Source organism: Musca vetustissima, unplaced genomic scaffold, assembly GCF_032173495.1.
Source record: "Musca vetustissima isolate MV318-11 ecotype Yass unplaced genomic scaffold, APGP_CSIRO_Mvet_v1 utg1856, whole genome shotgun sequence".
In the NCBI taxonomy this organism is placed as follows: domain Eukaryota; kingdom Metazoa; phylum Arthropoda; class Insecta; order Diptera; family Muscidae; genus Musca; species Musca vetustissima.
The window spans coordinates 36,148-59,605 of NW_026889619.1; the positions used below are offsets into that span (position 1 = coordinate 36,148).

General features: G+C 32.5%; 1 protein-coding gene across 1 annotated transcript; it reads left to right on the forward strand.

Annotated features, from left to right (window-relative positions):
- The first annotated feature begins 1,239 nt into the window (after positions 1 to 1,239).
- Positions 1,240 to 9,012, forward strand: LOC133337306 (carbonic anhydrase 2-like). Its single transcript, XM_061545542.1, has 6 exons — positions 1,240 to 1,255; positions 1,721 to 1,815; positions 7,647 to 7,737; positions 7,801 to 8,063; positions 8,588 to 8,818; positions 8,884 to 9,012. The coding sequence occupies exons 1-6, from the start codon at positions 1,240 to 1,242 to the stop codon at positions 9,010 to 9,012; spliced, it is 825 nt and encodes a 274-aa protein (XP_061401526.1).
- The last annotated feature ends 14,446 nt before the right edge of the window (positions 9,013 to 23,458 follow it).

Below are 23,458 nucleotides of genomic sequence, written 5' to 3' on the forward strand. Positions count from 1 at the left end.
ATTCACTATTTTCGCCAAAAATGTTAAGATTTCATTGATATCAAAACTAGTTTCCTATTTCGCTCTACTTAACCACTATTTGCGCCTATGTTTCCTCTCTCTCTCTCTCTTTTTGTATTGTTCTCTCCCTTCATTCACATGGTGGTTGTTAGTTTTTGAACCAATTTTATTAATACTATTTCTCTTGCTAACAATCGCTGTCTCTTCACTCACTTGATGGTGATTAGTTTTGTATTCCATTGTTTCCTTATTTCAGGCACTGCTACCGATCTCGGAATTGGTGTTATAAAATTCACATATGCATTTTCCAAAATATTTTTATATTGGAAAATGCAATATTGGCTAAAATTTTTATACGGATTCTGATTGAGTATAAAATCTTCTTGACTAAAATTATCAATATTGGTCAATTGGAAACCCCATTATTCCGCATTTTGGGGGTTTTGGGCACATTCCTACCAAAATTTATCAATACGAGATAGATCTATGGTTCCTTCACCAAAGTTGCTTAGAATTGTCCATAGAATCACAATAATATATTCCCCATATAAGGGTTGCGACCCATTGTCAATGTTTTTTAGGTTTAACCGAATTTTCTCATCGAAATGGCGATAATTTGGTATTCCGGAACATTAGAGGCTAAAACATATGTAAATGTCTTACCATATTTTCGTATTTTTTAGGGTTTAGCAATATTTTCCCAACGATACTTATATTAAAATAACAGTTATATATTAAAATAATACTTAAATAATGTTTTCTTATTTTAAAAGGTTAATATTGCATCCTTTATCCTACCCGATAAAACACGGCCATTGTATGATACAAATTCCATACTTCAACCATTTGTCCTGCCATTCCACCAGGCCTATTGTCTGACTGTCTGTCTTTCAAATATTTGCAACAAAATTTTTATTTTCACATTGCGTGTCTAACTGAAAAGAAGCATTTAAATAACAGTTAAACGCTTAAACAAATACAATTTGTAGCTATTTTGTTTGCCGTTTTTGGTAGTTCGCTTGAAATTTTATTTCCCAAAAAATAAAATTAAAGTATGCAGCAACAACAACAACAACAAAAACAAATAACACACAAAAAAGACAAACATTTAAAATTGTTTCACTTCACAATTGTTGACTTCTCCACACAAAAACACACAACATGTTGGGAAACCTCTAACGCCACATGCCATCATATGCAGATCAGCCATGTGTCCGTCCGTCCGTCCGTCTATTTACAATGTTTACCCAGGAACGTTAGTTTTTACAAAAGAAAACAAAAAACAAATAAAAATTTTGAATGACAGTAGCAACAACTCCAAGAGAAGTGAACACTCACATCACATATCCATTCGCACACGCTCACTCCAAAACGTTTATCACGATCGAAATTATCATGCAAGTGTTTAGGCTGCTTTTGCCATGATGACTTACCATAAAATGGAATTATGTGCAAACTATTGTTGCAATAACGAAATAAAATAAACAAAACGATAAAAATAATAATAATAATAATCCGCATGTAATTCTTTGTTAATTGTCATCAGAGTTGTTGTTGTTGTTGTCGTCGTTATTGCCGTTTTAATAATAATCTCTTTTGTTTTGATTTTCGAGTTGCTGTTGTTGTTGTTGTCTATGTTTCTGCGAAATATTTTTGAACATAAACTGGAGCATAAAATATTAATTTAGTTCGCATCCGCTTATGCTTTGTCTATTTGCAGATCACTTCAGCTATAACGAACCAGAGAAATGGCAAGTGGATTTCCCACAATGCGGTGGCTTTAAGCAATCACCCATTATTATATCGACACCAAAGGTAAATATTTTGAACCGATGAAAAAGTAAATAATTATTTAGGTTCGCTCAAGCCGAACGATTTGTATCATGGGGGGGGGGGGAAATAAAAATATTTGTTATTTTTTTTAATTCATGTTGTTGTACTTTTTTGCAAGGTCAAATTAATGCAAAATCGGGCCAACAAATAGCTAAAATCTTCAAATTCTGCCAATCAAGCGAATCGAACAAAATTTATTTCTTTTCTTGTGATTAAGAAATCTTGATTAATATTTTGAGAAACTATGAGTTGTTTTAAGGAAGCCATTAAAATATTTTCTATCTTTGGTGAAAATATTATGATGAGCAATGTTTGAAGCTGGGTAAAAATACGATACACGAAGTAAGAATAAAATCGGTTAATCACGAAGTAAGAATAAAATCGATTAATCACGAAGTATGAATAAAATCGGTAAGACCGACAGTATATTCATATATGGACTTCAACATTGTCTGCTAATGACATATTTTTTGATCGCATCCTTATCATAAACCTGATGACAATAGGAATTAGAACCAAAAGTATTTTATTTGTTTTTCTGGTCGCTCTAGGGACACGGAATTTTACATCGGGGAAACGCTAAAGAATAAGCTTACTGAACAGGTAATATGGACCAATAATTTTATGTGAAAAATTACAACATTTGTGGACTATGGTGTATTCATTTATTTCAGAAAGACAACGATGGAATGCGGGAGCTATGCGTAAATAATTACAGGGGTTTACGTATTCTAATATTGTTTAGTATTACCCACTAGAAGGCGGAACTATCGCGCTGATAGCTATGCTATTTTGAAAAAGTTACGGTTTTGGTGAAGTGCGACATCTATAGTTTTTGGCAGTGTTCGTGTGAAATGAATCAATTAAGGTTTTTTTGTTCAGTTTTTCTGGTAGCTCTAGAGGCCTCATTTATAACCACAACACCAATAAATACGGAGAAGGGAATCTAGTCGGTCAATATTTTTTTTAATCCAATGAACAAAGAAATTTCGAACATAAATTAAAAAATAATTTCTCTTTCGAGATGAGCTACATGATCGAAGTTGCAAAGCCAGAGAGATACTAAATTCCCACCATTATGCAACGCGTTTAGCCGTAGCTCATCTCGAAAGAGAAATTAATAAAAACATTTACATGAAAAATCATCGGCCTAAAAAGGCATACAACTCAAAAATTCAGCTTGAGCCCGGCTGGGATTTGAACTCTGGTTTCCATGGCATCTGTTAATTGTTGTCCGGCGTCTTAGCGTTCAGAGCCACCTCTTTATCTTCCTAATGTTGCACAATATGCAGTTGTATACCATCGAAGACAAATATTCTAGTCTGTATGGAAAAAAGTTCGTCACTACAAGAAAAATCTGTTCTGAAAAAGGAATGTTCTGGTGTGATGCCAAATGTCCGAACCTTGACACGGTTGAATTTAATACGTAGATGCAATTTCGCAATATTGTTCGACATAAATACAACTTTTCAAGTAACAACGATGAGCCGCTTAACCAACGGCGAAACGCGTCGCATAACGGTGGGAATGTAGTATTTCTCTGGCTTTCCTTTTCATTGCAACTTCGATCATGTCGAAAGAGAAATTAATAAAAACTTAAACAAAATATATACCGGCTACTTCGTTTAGCGATTAAAAAAAATATGCCAGGTTTTTTAGTCATTATATTGTTTTACTTGCATATACCCTCTACTTCGTTGGCGAATGTGACAAGTATTTAAAACCCAATACCGACCACTATTAAAATTTTAGAATCATTTAGTACCTATGTTATTTTATAGTACGTTTTTCAAAACTACCTCTATATCTCAACCGTACACACAAATTCTGACCGCAACACAAATCTACTTCTATACTAAATTTGGTGTCATTTTTACCCTCTGTACTCTTGTAATACTTATTTTTAAAAACATTTCAAATATAGCTTCACCCAAATTCAAATTATTTACCAGTTAGTACACATTAATATAAATTTCCAAAACTACCTAATCTAACAATCATATGTACGAATTTCCAACACTTCCCACATACTCCAAACTTAATTCCAAATTTCAATACTCTATCGGTTCGCCTAAATTCATTTTTTATCATATTTAGTACCACTTAGAACACATAAGTACATATTTCCATTACTATCTACATCGTGCAATCCAATGGATATCTTATTACTTAATTTCAGGATTCCAGCTTTAGTGTCATTTAGTAGACATTTCCAAAACTTCCTACATACCCCAATCCAACACCCCAACAGTGATCCTTTACACCTACACCTCAACAGTGATTAAAACTTCAAGATTCTAGCTCGATCGGTTCACTCAAATCCAAATTTGATACCATTTAGTACACATTAGTACGAATTTCCAAAACTTCCTACAAAACAACATTGATCTTAACTCGAAATTTCAGGATCCCAGCTCTATCAGTTTATCCAAAATTCAAATTGTACCAAGTTTAGTACAATTTAGTATCCATAAGTATGAATTTCCAAAACTACATCCAATCTTACACTCCAACAGTAACCTTATTTCCAAATTTCAGTGTTTCAGCTCTATCGATTCACCCAACTTCATAGTTGGTACCTTTTGGTACACATTAATACAAATTCTACATATCCCAATCCTACACCCCAACCATAACCCTAACTCCAAATTTCAGGATTACAGGATTTAAATTGGACAACATTTAGTACACGTTAGTACAAATTTCCAAAACTTTCTACAAAGCCCAATCCTACACCTCAATAGTGACCCAAACATCAAATTTTACGATTCCAACTCTATCAGTTCACCCAAATCCACATTTGGTACCATTTCATACATGGGTTCACCCAAAATTTAAACTGTACAATATTTAATTCACATTAGTAGGAATTTCCAAAACTTCCTAAATAGCTCAATTCTACCTCCAACAGTGACCCTAACTCCAAATGTCAAGATTCCAGCTCTATCGGTTCACCCAAACACAAATTTGTTGCCATATAGTACACATTAGTACGAATTTTCAAAATTTAGTACGATTTAGTACTATTCGTACACATAAGTAAACAATTTCCAAAATTACGTACATATTCCAATCCTACACTCCTGCGGTAATGTTAATTTCAAATTTCAGGATTCCAGCTCCATTTGGACCTCCCATTAAAAATTGTACCAAATATAGTACCATATAGTACTTTTCGTATACATTCAAAGCCACCTCCTTATATCGACCCTACTTCTCAACCTTAATTCGCATTCCAAATTTCAAGTTAATGAGTAAAGAGATAGAGTTAAACTCTATCCATTCACATGCTACGAAATTGTACCAACTTAAGTACATGTTAGTACTTTTTCGATACTTACAGTTCGAATGTCCAAAAAACCCTTTTCTACACTTCATCAATGACCCTCAATCTAAATTTCAGAATTCTAGCTGTACCGATTCGCCAAATACAAAAAGTACCAGTACTTTTCGTGTCGTTCCGAAAACCCAGCCTTATCTGACCCCTTTAGACCTTAAAGTGACACTCACATCAAATTTTAATATTCTGGCTACAACCATTCCTCTGGGCGTTGATGAATAGTTAAGTCAGTCAGTCAATCACTTTTCTCTTTTATTAGTACAGATATACTCGGGAATCACACTAAGATGTTCACAAATTTTTCATATTTTTAGTAGTAGTCAGCAGTTTTGGCAGGTTATTTGGGATAACATTTGAATTTTGTTTTTGCAAAATAGGCAGGCTGGATCCCGGTTTGTAGTTTTTATAAAAACAAATTTTTATTGTCCACCAAGGTGTAAGGCAGTTTCGGATTTCGCAACTGGTCCTCATCAGTTTCGTTTTTATAACATCAGGAGTTGAATATCTCTTGTTTGATATAGCATTTGGCATTTATATCAAAATAATTTGGAAAATGCATATGTGAATTTTATAACACAAACGCAGAAGTTGGTAACAGTGCCTAAAATAAGGAAACAATGGAATGCAAAACTAATCATATAGTGGATATAGTGGTTGTTAGCAAGAGAAACAGTAGTCAAACAAACGGTTCTAAAACTAACCAGCACCAAGTGAGGGAAGGTGGAGGCAATACCAAAACACAGCCGTACAATGAATGGTGGTGTAGGATTTGGACTACAAAATTACTGCACTGTATTAAATGCCTCTTTATGCTTTAATAAAAGTTGTGATCTCAATTTTTAATTTTCGAACATTTAGGTTTAGGTTTTTTTATAAATAACTAAATTTCTGAAATGTAACTGTAAACAATTCCGTTCAAAAATGTGTATTCAGTGTAAAGCTAAACCTATTAGTTACAATTTATAAATATTGATCCCCACTTTCTTTTACCCTTACTAGGAATTTCCGACACCGCTTTCTTACTTCACCCATTAAAAGCACTACATTTTAGTACAAGTTTCTACAAACCTGTTGTTACCTCCATCGCATTAGGTTCAACATAATAGGCCTATCAATGCTAAAATTTCAGACAATTTTTCAAAGATCAATCATGAATTTATTAAAGATTATTTTTTCATGCTAAAAAATGTGAATTTAAAAAATATATATTTTAAGGACAAATTCAAGCGTAAATGTATAAAGAGTACTAATAAAGGACCAATACAAGAGTGGGTTTTAAAATAATATTTTAAGAACTATTAGGTTGAATTTTTAAATACAACTTTTTAAGTATTTCTATTGTTGATTTATATATTTTCAAAAACTTCTGTAAACTTTAATTTTAAAGAATATTTTTCAAAGCCTGTCGGAGGGGTGGATTTCTTAAAACTATTTTTTCAACGATCATTCTTGAATTTTCTAACGAATATTTTTCCAAGAGCTTTGGCCTGATTTTTTATAGAATATTTTTCAATGACCTCTATAAGCGTAAATTTTTTGAGAATATTTTTAAAGGATCAATAGAAGCGAGGATAACCAAAGAGGATTTATTTTTTAATGGACTATAATCCTGTTTTTTTAAGAATACTTTTTTCAAGGACACCTATTTGGATTTTTTAAAGAATATTTCTTCAAGGACTCCTTTAATTGGAGATTTTTAAAGAATATTTCATCAAGGACTCCTATAAGAGGGGATTTTTAAAGAGTAATTTTTTTCTGGAACTCCAATAAGCGTAGATTTTTTAAAGAATATTTTTTCAAGAACTCCTATAAGCGTGGATTTTTCAACGAATATTTTTTCAATGACTCCTAGAAGCGTGGATTTTTAAAAGAATATTTCTTCAAGGACTTCTATAAGTTGGCATTTTTAAAGAGTATTTTTTCTGGAACTCCATTAAGCATGGAGTGGATTTTTTAAAATAATAGTTTTTCAAGGACATCTATCAAACGTGGATTTTTGAGGATATTTTAAGGACTCCTTTAATCGTGGATTTTGAAATAATAATTTTTCCAAGGACTCCCATAAGCGTGAATTTTTTTAAAGAATATATTTTTAAGGATTCCTTTAAGCGTAGATTGTTTTTAATGTTTTTTCGAGGACACCTATAAGCGTGGATTTTTTAAAGAATATTTTTTCTCAAGAATATTTTTCTAGAATCAGTACGATGACTTGTAGAATGTGCATTTTAAATACAATTTTTAAGGATTAGTGGAGAATAGATTTGTAAAGAGTATTTCAGATGAACTTGTATTTAAACAACAATAAGGCCTGGATTTTTGAAGATCGTTTTTCATGTAGGGTAAAAAAGTTTTCTACATATACATTTGTGTCTTTCTAGATCCGCTCGATTTTTGACACATTAAATTTGAGATATAATTTTAAATTTTACTTCAAGTATCTAAATTTAATTAAATTATCTTTATTTTTTTTCAGTCAATTGACATCTTAATATTCCCACTGGAATTTGGTTTATACGATACACCGCTATCAAAACCCATAAGTCTTCACAATAATGGACATACAGGTTAGAACTACATTAAACCTATTTAAATTGTACATTTTATGAAATTAATTATCCCATCTTTAGTGGAATTTAAGATCCCCGAAACAATGTCGGGTGATAAACCCTATATAAGCGGTGGCTTACTCGACGACACTTACGAAGTTGAACAAGTACATTTCCATTGGGGTTCACCGACACGCAAAGGTTCCGAACATATCATCAATGGGCATCGTTATGATATTGAAATGCACATACTACATCGGAATACCAAATATCCAAGTGTGGAAATTGCAAGGTTATTTGAGGATGGTTTGGCTGTGGTGGCGGTGCTATTTAAAGTTGTCAAGGTAAGGAAATGTTGAAATAATAATAAATTAAAATTTATGAGGAACCAAAATGAGGTCAAAGTTCCCGATGCCTTTAAGGTTATGCATGTTTTTTACCAAGTATTTAACTATTTAAGATAAAAATTAAAGCAATGTAAAAAAATCCAAGTCATAGCCTGAGGGTGGAAAATTCATTATGGAGATTAAAGCCATTGGCAATACAAGCGTTTGTTATTAGGAAGGAAAAATACGAGAAGATCAAGTATAAAACGATATTTATTGACCCCCAAGTATTTATAAAAAAGAGTCCCAACGACAAGAAATCGATATTCGTATATTTTTATAAACCTTTCCACTTTTACACGATTTTTAACCTATGGCAAAATTGTACTTTTGGGTTCCTATATACCCGCCAAGGGCTTTCATCCCCATAAAGAACTTTCCACCAACCGAAATCTTGTTGCACAGTGTAATTTTTTGATTTGTATTCCATGGATTCTTTCGTCTTATTGATTTCCACATTTTTATTTTTTCTCCAAATTTAGTCAGAAAATGTTTTCTATCCGGGTTTAAATCTAATTTACAATAATCTACAAAATGTGCAATCCTTCAACTCGACCAGTGATACAATGCATTTAATTACCCTCGGATCGCTGTTGGGTAATATTAATCGTGAAGATTTTTATACCTATCAGGGGTCGTTGACCACACCACCCTGTTCCGAGGCCGTAACATGGATAGTATTTTCAGATGTTCTGCCAATCTCCTTCAAAGAGGTAAATTTCAGAAATTATCACCAGCCAAAATTTTTAAATAACGATTTTCATGTTTTCTTTTTTAGCTCCCCAAATTCTGGAATATTTTAAATGAACAGGGCAATAAATTTGTCAATGTACGACCGATACAAAATAATGGCTTTCGCAAAGTTTTTCATCGCAAACCATTAATACAATTTAAATATTTGGGTTAGCCAGCAAGGAGTTTAATTCATGGAATTTATTTATATTGAATATTTAGTTGTATTTTGATAAATATTTAAAAATGTAGATATATTTTTTATATTAAGTTAGCCAAATACCTTTTTGTACAAATACTATATATATTTTCTAATAAATAAAATTGTTTAAAAAATAGAAAAATAAAATTATATACTTTTTATTTCAGAATGATAAATAAAATTTACAAATCTGTTATCATACCTCCCGCATATCAACACTGTTATTTAAAGTTATTTACATTTCATAATTATTTGCACAAATTTTCAAAAAAGATTACCATTTCACAATTATTGGTTTATACTAACAATGTTGATACAATTTTTTTAATTCATATTCTAAAAACTCCTCAATAATTTTTACTACCCTATTAACCAAGCCTGATTGATGTAAACATTCCCTTGACACAACGGTTCTAATTAGCAACATACCTCTTTAACCGTTGCATTATTTCCCAACACATCTAATAAGAATAACAAAATTTAAATCGTTGGCAACACATTGATGAGCATCCGCATTGTTGAACGCTCTTTAAACAACACTCTTTTTAACATTTGTTGCCATCGAACATAACACAACGCAACATGTTTATGTATATAAACATTGTAAGACAAAAACACAGCAACATATCGTTTGCAGCATTCACGTTAACGAACTTTTATGTGGTGTACGTTGGAATTGCAATTTTCGAATTTCGAAAAAATGAATGTTGTGCTGAATTGTGCTAGGTTTGTGCCAAATTGTGCCGTAATTTTTTTCGAAATTCGAAAAACTAAGGAAGATATTCGAAAAAACATTTTTTTTTCGAAAAAATTTCACAGAATTGCAATTTTCGAATTTCGAAAAAATTAAAGTTGTGCTGAATTGTGCTAGCAGAGCACACAATTGTGCCGTTTAAAATTTTTCAATATCTCTTACCATTTTCGGCACATTTTTTCGAAATTCGAAAATTGCAATTCTGTGAAATTTTTTCGAAAAAAAATGTTTTTTCGAATATCTTCCTTAGTTTTTCGAATTTCGAAAAAAAAGTTACGGCACAATTTGGCACAAACCTAGCACAATTCAGCACAACACTCATTTTTTCGAAATTCGAAAATTGCAATTCCAACGTACACCACATCTAGTATACCATAGACAGACGACAGCCTTAATTTGCATTAAAAAGTTCTTAATTTGAATTAAAATTTACCCCTGACAGACGAGAGTTTCTGCATTTATGAACCAGTTTTTTGTTTCAAAACTATTGTTTGTCTGTGTGTAGGAAGAAAATATTGGCATTTCTTTACAATATTTTTTAGGATTACATCTTTTTGAAATTGATACATGGCAGGAAGGAAAACTAACAGCTATAATGAAGATAAAACAGCTCCAAATTTGAAGAAATGTTGAATTTTGCCTATATTTTTAATATTTATTTTCGTAAACGTAAACAAATTTGACAACAATCAATTTATTTTCTACAGCATTGCCATACTGAAATTGCTTAATTCAGTATAAATTCAGTTTGATTTTGTGCATTAACCACACATAAAAATGAGGATAATGTACAAGTTAATTTGAATTAAGGCTGTTAATGCAAATTAAGGCTGTCGTCTGTCTAGGCTATTAGCCTTGAAAATTAATTTTAAAAAATCCACGCCTATTATAACCAGTAAGGAAAGTTCAAAAGTCGGACGGGGCCGACTATATGATACCCTTCACCACTTTGGGTACCAATCTATAATTTATTAAAATTGAATGTCAATCATCGAGCAAATATTTAAAAGATCAATATATAAATTAACACAGTGCGATATCCAAAATTTATCTGGACACAAAATCCAATACAAAACATGACATGGATCAACCTAGACCTAATTAAGTACGCTGTGCAAAATTCTGTCTCAATCGGACAAATATTGGGAGTTTGGTGCACCATTTACCTAAAATCGGACGAAACTATATGTGAGAGCTATATCTAAATCTGAACCGATTTTCATGAAACTTTGCACTCATCATTTTGGACCTAATTCAGAACTCTGTGCCAAACTCTGTGCAAATCGAAATATATTTAGGGACTTTGGTGCCCCATTTCCCTTAAATCGGACGAAACTATATACGGGAGCTAAATCTAAACCGATTTTCTTCAATTTCAATAGGATTCGTCCTTGGGCCAAATTTCATCCAAATCGGAACATGAATGCGACGTGTACTTTGTTTACAATTTAACATCTACAGACGGACAAATGGAAGGACGGACGGATATGCAAAATCGACTCACAAAGTGACTCTATGCATATTTTCAAAAGCACACGGTTCCTTTTGAGAATATGCATAGAACCACATTCTTTATCTCGTTTATTTTTGCCTGTTACAAACATATGCACAAAGACATAATACCCAGTACCACAGTGTGGTGAAGGGTATAAAAATAAGCCTTGAAAAATGAATTTTAAAAATCCAAACCTATTTTTAACCCTTGAAAAATTAAAAATTAAACCTTATAATAACCCATTAAAAATATAAAATCCAAGCTTATAGTCTTAATAATCCTTAAAAAAATATTAAATGTCTACAAAAAATAGAATAGAAAAAATAGAATATATTATACTCAGAAACTAGTTACATTACCCTTTCAAATGATTTTTATTTCACTGCAATACGACCATTATTACCAGAGATACAGCCATTTAAAGAATCATCCCAACAGCATAGCACTGCAATTCAATAATATGCATGTCCAATCAATGGAACAAGCAAACGAAAGATCCACCCCCACCACCCATTTTAACTACACCACTACAATTCGAAAGCACACAACAACAACATTATTTGCTATGAACATTTATCCTCCCATTACCACCCACTTTGTGGAGCATAACAATATCACAGTAAGAGACCACACAACAAAACTCTGAGAAGAGTGCATTTGTACTCTCCTATATTCAGTTACATTCTCCCACAGTGAGTTAGTAACATCAAACAACAACCGATGTTTGGCGCCTTTTTTCTTGGAAAAGTGCAAAAATAATCTTGTTCTTACCTTTTAATCATGTCCATAAAGGGCTTTTCTTTGCAAAAAAAAAAAAAAAAAACAAGCATACACACGCACGGACGTTTAATGAACAAATAATTATTATTCTTTTAGAAAATACGATTGTAAGAAACCCCGAATAAATATCGACACACAATCTTACATTGAACGATTACATCGCAACGATTTGGACATGGAAACGAAAAGGAATATCAGTAGGAAATAAAACACATAACTACTACAACAACGCCGGCAAGCAAAGCGATTCTTCAAAAATTTATTTTTATTTTATTAAATTCACTCGCACTCAAAAACGGACATTTATTTCATAATTTTGCAAAACTAATATTCTAATTCGATCGACTTCTTTGTATTGCATTGGAACTCCCGCAACCGCACTCACGACATTTAAAGAAGAACTAAAGTCGAGTAATTTCCGAGAAGAATGAATGGATCAAACGAATGGAGAGTTACCCCACTCTACCTAGGAAGAGAGCCAATTGACAAGCAAACTCCTTTTTATTATGCACTCACACACAGAGTTGTTGGTGGCGGGAGATGTCATGAGATGAGATGCAAAATTAAATTTCTAATTAGAACTCCCCAAAATTCAGGCAATGCCATTCACAACAGAGATTAACAACAGTAATGACAATTTTGCAATTTTTGCATATTTTACGTTTTTTAGTTTTTATTTAAATGCCTATTGGTAGCCCTTGAAAAATTGATTTAAATAATTCATGCCTATCGGTAGCCCTTGGAAAATTAATTTGAATTTGTTAATTTGATTTTTAATAGTTATGAAAGCTTGTATCAATTAAAAACCCCATCTCCTTTTTGTTACCCTCGAAAACAAATTTTCAAATGTTTTCTTTATTAATTTTTTCTTTCGAGATGAGCTACATGATCGGAGTTGCAATGAAAAGGAAAGCCAGAGAGATACTGCATTCCCACCACTATGCGACGCGTTTCGCCGTTGGTTAAGCGGCTCATCAGGCATATTGGGCAATGTGGCTTACAAATGTCTTCACTTGATAAGTTGTATTTATGTCGACTATTGTTGCGAAATTACATCTACGAATTAAATTCAACCGTGTCAAGGTTCGGACATTTGGCATCACACCAGAACATTCCTTTTCAGAGCAGATTTTTCTTTCCAATTCATACTAAAACCGTCAAATCTGCAAGAAAAAATCGCTAAATTGTCATTACTGTTTCTAATCTCTGTTGTAAATTACCGTGTCTGTATTTTGGGGAGTTCTAATTATAATTTTTATTTTGCATCTCATGACATCGCCACGCACCATCAGCTCTGTGTGTGAGTGCGTAATGCAATGGAGTTTGCCAACTGGCTCTCTTCCTAGGTAGAGTGGGGTTACTCTCCATTCGTTTGATCCATTCATTGGTCTCGGAAATTACTCGACTTTAGTTCTTCTTTAAATGTTGTGAAGTGCGGTTGCGGGAGTTCCAATGCAATACAAAGAAGTCGATCAAATTAGGATATTAGTTTTGCAAAATGATTAAATAAATGGCCCCGGTAGAAGCCTGTTTTTTGTGCGCGAGTGAATTAAACAGAAATCAATAAATAAAGTAAAGAAATAAATCAATAGATCAATTTGTAAAGGAAACAAATCGTGTGCCGCTTTTCTTTAAACGTGTTGTTGTAGTAGTTAAGTCATTTACTTCCTACTGAGTTTCCTTTTCGTTTCCATGTCCAAAGTGTTGCAATATACAGTGGTGGTCACAGAATTAAAACATTTACTGTGGTAAACATTTTTTGATCAGCCCTCTATTCGTTTGAAGTATTTTTGAAAATTTTTTGATTCAGAACACTTCGATATACTGCACTCAAGAGATTTAGTGTGAAAATGGAAAATTATTTCATGTAATTTTTCCATAAATAACGGTTTTTATGAAAATACATCGACTTTGAAGTGGCCATATAATTAAAACATTGTGTGATTTTTTACTTGACTGCATTTTTTGAAAATATTTTTTAAAAATGCTCTTTAATTTAGTTAAATTATGTAAACTAAGCACCGATAAAATCATTTACTGATAAAATTTTTTGAAAAAATCTGTAAAATCTATCAAAAATGCCAAAAATGTGTTCAGTACACCTTACATTCCGAAAATAACCCTTATTATAGAAAATAAAGGTCCGAATGCACCAGAAATTGCTAGAATTAGTAGAAAACCATAAATAATTCTCAAAATAAATAAATATTTGAAATAAAAACTCAAAAAATTGGAATTAACCTAAAAGAACGATTCAATTTCGATAGCCTTTATTGAAGAAGGCCGGAATATTTTTGCAGTATGTGAGGAAATATCGATTGATATTGGCATTTATTATATCAAATCGATTGTTCGAGTAGTACAGAATATATTTTATCAAAAAATATACCAGTCACAACAGAAAGAACAGAGATCAACGCATATGTTGACGAGTAAAAGTTTCTGCCACACAGCAGCATTTTTGATGCTCAACTCAAGACTTTAAATATTTGTCAAATTGTAAAATTTTTCTTTCTTTTAGGCTAAAATAGATTAAATGGGCATTATTCTATTCAAAAAATATTATTTTGGAAAAATATTGTCATGTTCAATAGATTTTAAGGGTCAAGAGTTAACCATCAAACATGCTGCTTTATACCAGAAACGTTTTTTCGTCAATATAGGTGTTGATCTCTGTTCGTTCTGTTGTGACTGATAATTTTTTTGATGAAATATATTCTGTACTACTCGAACAATCGATTTGATATAATAAATGCCAATATCAATCGATATTTCCTCACATACTGCAAAAATATTCCGGCCTTCTTCAATAAAGGCTATCGAAGTTGAATCGTTCCTTTAAGTTAATTCCCATTTTTTTGAGTTATTATTTCAAATATTTATTTATTTTGAGAATTATTTATTGTTTTCTACTAATTCTAGCAATTTCTGGTGCATTCGGACCTTTATTTTCTATAATAAGGGTTATTTTCTGAATGTAAGGTGTACTGAACACATTTTTGGCATTTTTGATAGATTTTACAGATTTTTTCAAAAATTTTTATCAGTAAATGATTTTATCGGTGCTTAGTTTACATAATTTAACTAAATTAAAGAGCTTTTTTAAAAAATATTTTCAAAAAATGCAGTCAAGTAAAAAATCACACAATGTTTTAATTATATGGCCACTTCAAAGTCGATGTATTTTCATAAAAACCGTTATTTATGGAAAAATTGCATGAAATAATTTTCCATTTTCACACTAAATCTCTTGAGTGCAGTATATCGAAGTGTTCTGAATTAAAAAATTTTCAAAAATACTTCAAACGAATCGAGGGCTGATCAAAAAACGTTTACCACAGTAAATGTTTTAATTCTGTGACCACCACTGTATAGTCAATGTAAGATTGTGTGTCGATATTTAATCGTTGTTTTTATAATCGTGTTTCCATTTTCTAAATAAATAATAATTATGTTTTTAATTTTCCCCGTGTGTACGTGTGTGTATGCTTGTTGTTTTATTAGCAAAGAAGAGCCCTTCATACAAAAGTGGACATGATTAAAAGGTAAGAAGAAGAATATTTTTTGCAGTTTCCCAATAAAAAAGGCGCCAAACATCGTTTGTTGTTGTTACTGTTTATTGATGTTACTGACTCTATATGGGAGAATGTAACTGAGTATGGGAGAGTACACATGTACTCTTCTCAGTGTTTTGTTCTCTGGTCCTTACTGTGTTTGATATTGTTATGCTTTACAGCAGGCACGGGCAGAGCATAAAAAATTCTGTTCTCACGCACATGTCATTGTGTGTGTGTCAATGGACTTTCAATTGGTTCAGTTGAATGTGTGTGAGAGAATAGTGATATTTACTCTCGCGAGAGAGCACGCGTGCGGTGGTTCGCCCGACTGTGCTTTACAGAGTGGGTGGTAATGGGTGGATGGATGTTCATGACAAATACTGTTGTTGTTGTGTGCTTTCGTATTGCAGTTGTGTTGTTAAAGTGGGTGGTGGGGTGGATCTCTCGTTTGCGTGCTCATTTGATTGAGCATGCATACTATTGAATTGCAGTGCTATGCTGTTGATGATTATTTAAATGGCTGTATTATTGGTAATAATGATCGTATTGATGTGAAATAAAAAGCATTTGAAAGGAAAAGGTGTCCAGTTTCTAAATTATAATATCTACAATATAAAACGTGTTTTCTAGAGCTTATAAGGATTTTTAAAAAATTATTATTTTTTACTAGTATTTTTATGTTCCCGGATTTTTTAAAGTTAATTTGTCAATGGTTACTCTTATATGCGTGATTTTGTTTTTAAGCTTGGATTTTTTAATTTATATTTCGAGACTAATCATATAGGGGAGAGGGGGGCACCTTTGAACAGCGCTCATAAAATCTCGGATTAACATTTTTCCGACTCATTTTTTATATGTCAAACTTGTTCTCTAGGAGCGTGCACATTTTTGGGTAGCTTTTTCAGTTGTCGATGTAGATGAGTGACTACATTTTCACAGTGCCAATTTTTTGTTGTAAGGGACGGGACAGGACGAATGGATGGATTTTTTAAATGCATTTTCCAAGGGCTACCAATAGGCATGGATTTTTCAAAATTAAGGGCTACCATTAGGCATGATTTTTTAAAATAGATTTTTTAACAGTTATAACAGCTCGAATTAATTTAAAATTTGCGCTTTCTTGTGGCCCTGGGAAATTATGTTTCAAATAATGTTTTCTTTCCAATTCAAACTAAAAACGTCAAATCTGCAAAAAGAAGTCGCTAAATTGTCATTACTGCTACTACTCTCGGTTGTAAATTGCCATACCTGTATTGTGGGGAGTTCTAATTAGAATTTTAATTTTGCATTTCATGACATCTCCACGCACCAAAAACTGTGAGTGTGTGTAATGCAATGGAGTTTGCCAATTGGCTCTCTTCCTAGGTAGAGTGGGGTATCTCTCCATTCGTTTGATCCATTCATTGTTCTCGGAAATTACTCGACTTTAGTTCTTCTTTAAATGTCGTAAAGTGCGGTTGCGGGAGTTCTGGTGCAACACAAAGTAATCGATCGAATTAGAATTTTAGTTTTGCAAAATTATTAAATAAATGGCCCCGGTAGAAGTCTGTTTTTTTTGTGCGCGAGTGAATTTAACAGAAATAAATAAGGGAAGGAAAGAAATCAATAAATAAATTTATAAAGGAAACAAATCGTGTGTCGCTTTGCCTTATCGGTGTTGTTGTAGTAGATGTCTTTTACTTCCTACTGAGTTTCCTTTTCGTTTCCTTGTTCAAATCTTGCGATGTAATAGTTCAATGTAAGATTGTGTGTCGATATTTATTTGGGGTTTCTTAAAATCGCGTTTGGATTTTTCTAAAAGAATAATAATTATGTTTCTCATTTTCCCCGTGTGTGCGTGTGTGTATGGTTGTTGTTTTGTTTGATGAAGACGAGCCCTTTGTACAAAAGTGGACATGATTAAAGGTAAGAACAAGAATATTTTTTGCACTTTCCCAAGCCAAAAAGGTGCCAAACATCGTTTGTTGTTGTTACTTTTTTATGATGTTATTATGGGAGAATGTAACTGAGTATGGGAGAGTACACATGTACTCTTCTCAGTGTTTTGTTCTCTGGTCCTTACTGTGTGTGATATTGTTATGCTCCACAGAGTGGGTGGTAAAGGGAGGATTGATGTTCTTAGCAATTACTGTTGTTGTTGTGTGCTTTCGTATTGTAGTGGTGTTGTTAAAGTGGGTGGTGTTGGATCTGTCTTTGTTTGCTTGCTCCATTGATTGAGCATGCATACTACTGAATTGCAGTGCTATGCTGTTGATGATTATTTAAATGGCTGTATCCTTTGTACTAATGGTCGTATTGATGTGAAATAAAAAGCATTTGAAAGGATAAGCTGTCTAGTTTATAAATCCACATAAAATTTTCTATTATATATTTATTAAACATATTTTCTAGGATTATGGAAAAAAGAAATAAGACAGAGCTTATAAGGTTTTAAAAAAGTATTTTTTCGTTATGCCCGGATTTTTTAAAGTTAATTTTTCAATGGTTTCTTTAATAGGCGTAATTTTGTTTTTATACCCTTCACTACAATGTGTTACAGGGCATTATGTCTTTGTGCGTATGTTTGTAACAGGCAAAAGGAAACGAGATAGACACATGGTTCCTTTTGAGAATATGCATAGAATGATTTTCTGAGACGATTTACGCATGTCCGTCTGTCCATCTCAATGCTCCTTCGAACATTGAACTGAAATTGTTAGTATACATATACATAGAGTTGTTCCAAAAAGTGCGGTTGCGGGAGTTCTGGTGCAACACAAAGTAATCGATCGAATTAGAATTTTAGTTTTGCAAAATTATTAAATAAATGGCCCCGGTAGAAGTCTGTTTTTTTTGTGCGCGAGTGAATTTAACAGAAATAAATAAGGGAAGGAAAGAAATCAATAAATAAATTTATAAAGGAAACAAATCGTGTGTCGCTTTGCCTTATCGGTGTTGTTGTAGTAGATGTCTTTTACTTCCTACTGAGTTTCCTTTTCGTTTCCTTGTTCAAATCTTGCGATGTAATAGTTCAATGTAAGATTGTGTGTCGATATTTATTTGGGGTTTCTTAAAATCGCGTTTGGATTTTTCTAAAAGAATAATAATTATGTTTCTCATTTTCCCCGTGTGTGCGTGTGTGTATGGTTGTTGTTTTGTTTGATGAAGACGAGCCCTTTGTACAAAAGTGGACATGATTAAAGGTAAGAACAAGAATATGTTTTGCACTTTCCCAAGCCAAAAAGGTGCCAAACATCGTTTGTTGTTGTTACTTTTTTATGATGTTATTATGGGAGAATGTAACTGAGTATGGGAGAGTACACGTGTACTCTTCTCAGTGTTTTGTTCTCTGGTCCTTACTGTGTGTGATATTGTTATGCTCCACAGAGTGGGTGGTAAAGGGAGGATAGATGTTCTTAGCAATTACTGTTGTTATTGTGTGCTTTCGTATTGTAGTGGTGTTGTTAAAGTGGGTGGTGTTGGATCTGTCTTTGTTTGCTTGCTCCATTGATTGAGCATGCATACTACTGAATTGCAGTGCTATGCTGTTGATGATTATTTAAATGGCTGTATCCTTTGTACTAATGGTCGTATTGATGTGAAATAAAAAGCATTTGAAAGGATAAGCTGTCTAGTTTATAAATCCACATAAAATTTTCTATTATATATTTCTTAAACATATTTTCTAGGATTATGGAAAAAAGAAATAAGACAGATCTTATAAGGTTTTAAAAAAGTATTTTTTCATTATGCCCGGATTTTTTAAAGTTAATTTTTCAATGGTTTCTTTAATAGGCGTAATTTTGTTTTTATACCCTTCACTACAATGCGTTACAGGGCATTATGTCTTTGTGCGTATGTTTGTAACAGGCAAAAGGAAACGAGATAGACACATGGTTCCTTTTGAGAATATGCATAGAATGATTTTCTGAGACGATTTACGCATGTCCGTCTGTCCATCTCAATGCTCCTTCGAACATTGAACTGAAATTGTTAGTATACATATACATAGAGTTGTTCCAAAAATATTTTTAGATTTTAAAAAAAGATTTAAAATAAAAAAATATTTTCGATTTTTGAGTTGTCATTGAATTACCATGCCCTGTATATACACAAACGAACCGATATTTATACCTGTGACTAAAACTACAACAATTCTACAATAAAATCCAAAATATTTTGGGTGTTATGTAGCTCAAGAAACGCCAACTGCAAGTGCAACAATTATATTGCAAATTTCGTTAAATAATGTTGGCGCTAACTCAAGGTTAGCTATTTTTAGCAACGTTTCTGAAAAAATTGAGATATTATTATCTACAATGTTGGGAGCTGCTGTAGTTATAGTAAAACTTGAACTTTTTAAAACTCAAAAAAAAAATTAAAATACCAAAAATTAATTGGGCGCCAACATATGTACACAAGCATGTTTACATATTCCCCTGTTGTTTTGTTTATTTTTGCTTTCATTTTCGCCTCTTTCAACGCCGTTTATGAATGAACTTTACTTGAATGAATTACTCTAAATAAATTGTAATTGTTTGTTTAAATTGTAAATCATAATTCATTAAATGAATTATTGTGGAATATATTTGTTTAGTTTTAATGTGAGTGAATACTTTCAAATACCTGCATGAATTGAAGGTTATTGAAAACGAAAAAAGTGTATCAAACAGAAATATTTGCTTGATTAGTCATGTTATATATATTTCATCAAACGCATATTTTATGGTTAATAATTTATAGCATTGTTTAATTAATTAATCAATCATTTCGAATTGATATAGTTTTATTGTAGACAAATATTGAATCATTTTATTTCAGAGTTTAACCCTTTATTTAATAAATATGTACAATTTGTGAGAATTGGAAAAATATTCTTTAAAAAATCCACGCCTTGTTATAGACTATGAAAAAATATTCTTTAAAAAATCCACGCCTTGTTATAGACTATGAAAAAATATTCTTTAAAAAATCCACGCCTTGTTATAGACTATGAAAAAATATTCCTTAAAAAATCCACGCCTTGTTATAGACTATGAAAAAATATTCCTTAAAAAATCCACGCCTTGTTATAGACTATGAAAAAATATTCTTTAAAAAATCCACGCCTTGTTATAGACTATGAAAAAATATTCTTTAAAAAATCCACGCCTTGTTATAGACTATGAAAAAATATTCTTTAAAAAATCCACGCCTTGTTATAGACTATGAAAAAATATTCTTTAAAAAATCCACGCCTTGTTATAGACTATGAAAAAATATTCTTTAAAAAATCCACGCCTTGTTATAGACTATGAAAAAATATTCTTTAAAAAATCCACGCCTTGTTATAGACTATGAAAAAATATTCTTTAAAAAATCCACGCCTTGTTATAGACTATGAAAAAATATTCTTTAAAAAATCCACGCCTTGTTATAGACTATGAAAAAATATTCTTTAAAAAATCCACGCCTTGTTATAGACTATGAAAAAATATTCTTTAAAAAATCCACGCCTTGTTATAGACTATGAAAATATATTCTTTAAAAAATCCACGCCTTGTTATAGACTATGAAAAAATATTCTTTAAAAAATCCACGCCTTGTTATAGACTATGAAAAAATATTCTTTAAAAAATCCACGCCTTGTTATAGACTATGAAAAAATATTCTTTAAAAAATCCACGCCTTGTTATAGACTATGAAAAAATATTCTTTAAAAAACCCACGCCTTGTTATAGACTATGAAAAAATATTCTTTAAAAAATCCACGCCTAGTTGGCTTGTAACAGAACGGTTGTTCCATAAGCCGAGCTTAAAAAAAATTTCCAAGCGCGTCGGTCTTGTACGCATCTCCTTCAATTTGAAAGACCACGTTCCAAGATGCTGTTTTCTATTTGGTCTTTCAATCTGATTCGTCGCTTTCCCCTTCTACGGGAACCATCAGTTGGCTCGCTATTATATGTCTTTTGAGCTGGGGCATTCTCATTCATTCGCACAACATGGCCTAGCCACCGTAGTCGCTGCAGCTTAACACGTTTCACTATGTCGATGTCCGCGTATAAATTGTAAAGCTCGTGGTTTATTCGACGCCGATATTCACCGTTTTTCTATCAAACACCCCAAGAGCTGCCTCATCTGCTTGCGCAAGTACCCATGCTTCAGATTAGTCTTGGGCAATCTCGTTCAGTTCAGTGATCGAACGAACTGTCGGCCTAGCTATGGGTCTTTAGTACACCATTTACTTAAAATCGGACGAATGTATATATAGAAGCTATATGTAAATCTGAACAAATTTAAAGAAAACTTGGAACACGAAAGGTTATGGTAACTTCCGCTCGTTGTACAAAATTGTGTGCGGGTCGGCCAATCTTTGGGTCTTTAGTGCACAATTTACATTAAATCGGACGAAAATATCGGAGCTATATCTAAATATGAACCGATTTTCTCGAAACTTGGCACACATCATTCTGGACCTAATTCAGTACTCCATGCCAAATTTTATGCAATTCGAATGATATATAGGGTCTTTGGTGCCCCATTTACCTTAAATCGGACGAAACTATATATGGGAGCTATATCTAAATCTCAACCGATTTTCTTGAAACTTGGCACAAATCATTCTTGATCTAATCTAGTACTCTATGCCAAATTTCGTGCAAATCGAATTATATATAGGGAGGGACTTTGGTGCACCTTTTACTTTAAATCGGACGAAACTATATATGGGAGCTATATCTAAATATGAAACGATTTTCTCGAAACTTGGCACACGTCATTTTTAACCTAATTCAGTACTTAATGCCAAATTTCGTGCAAATCGAAAGATATATAGGGACTTTGGTGCCCCATTTACCTTAAATCGGACGAAAATATATATGGGAGCTATATCTAAATCTGAACCGATTTTTTCCCAAGTTCAATAGGGTTCGTCCTTGGGCCAAATAAGTGACTTGCGCCAAATGTCATCCAAATCGGATCATAAATACGACCTGTACGTTGTTTACAATTTAACATCTACAGACGGATGGACATGCATAAATCGACTCAGAAAGTGATTCTATGCATATTCTCAAAAGGAACCATGTGTTTATCTCGTTTCCTTTTGCCTGTTACAAACATATGTACAAAGACATAATACCCTGTACCACAGTGTGGTGAAGGGTATACAAATTAAATACGAACAAAGCGTATTTTATTGAAAAGAACGGTTTTATAATATAAAATACTCTGAAACGTGAACCTTTAATATTTCTCTAAATTAGAAGTAAACTGCAAATATTGAATATGGTTTCATATGCCGAGAAATCAAACTATACAAGCCCTATTGTATGGTAGGTACACCAAATCCTGGTCCGATCAATCCAATTTTTTGTAACTTGTTTTATAGCCCAAATTAAAAGTAAACTGCAAATTTTCATCGAATTTGGTTGAATACATCCGATTTTATATCCCAAATGAGAGAATTTTTGAAGACCCATTGTATGGGAGGTATACCAAATCTTGGTCCGATCTGGCCAATTTTTTGTCACTTGTTTTATAGGCCCAATTAGAAGTTACATGCTAATTTTCATCAAAGTTGGTTGAATATTAACGATTTTATAGGCTAAAATAGTGTCATTTTGAAGACCCTCTATATAAGAGGTATGCCGAATTTTGGTCCAATCTATCTAATTTTCTTGTTAGCCCAATAATTAGCATCTGTACAAAATTTCACAAACATACGATAACTCTTTCTATTTTTGGCCGCCGTTTGTATGAACTCGCGACATAGTGCGCCTTGTTGTAGGCAATGAAAAACTATTTTTAAAAAAATCCAAGCCTTGTTGTAATGCCTTGGAAACATTATTAAGAAAAATCACGACGTTGGGACGG

What these genes read in the sequence shown, in the direction of transcription:
- LOC133337306 (XM_061545542.1), top strand. An exon ending in TTATTATATCGACACCAAAG is followed by an intron (nt 1,816 to 7,646) that starts GTAAATATTTTG and finishes ATTTTTTTTCAG; the next exon opens with TCAATTGACATCTTAATATT. An exon ending in TGCCAATCTCCTTCAAAGAG is followed by an intron (nt 8,819 to 8,883) that starts GTAAATTTCAGA and finishes TTTCTTTTTTAG; the next exon opens with CTCCCCAAATTCTGGAATAT.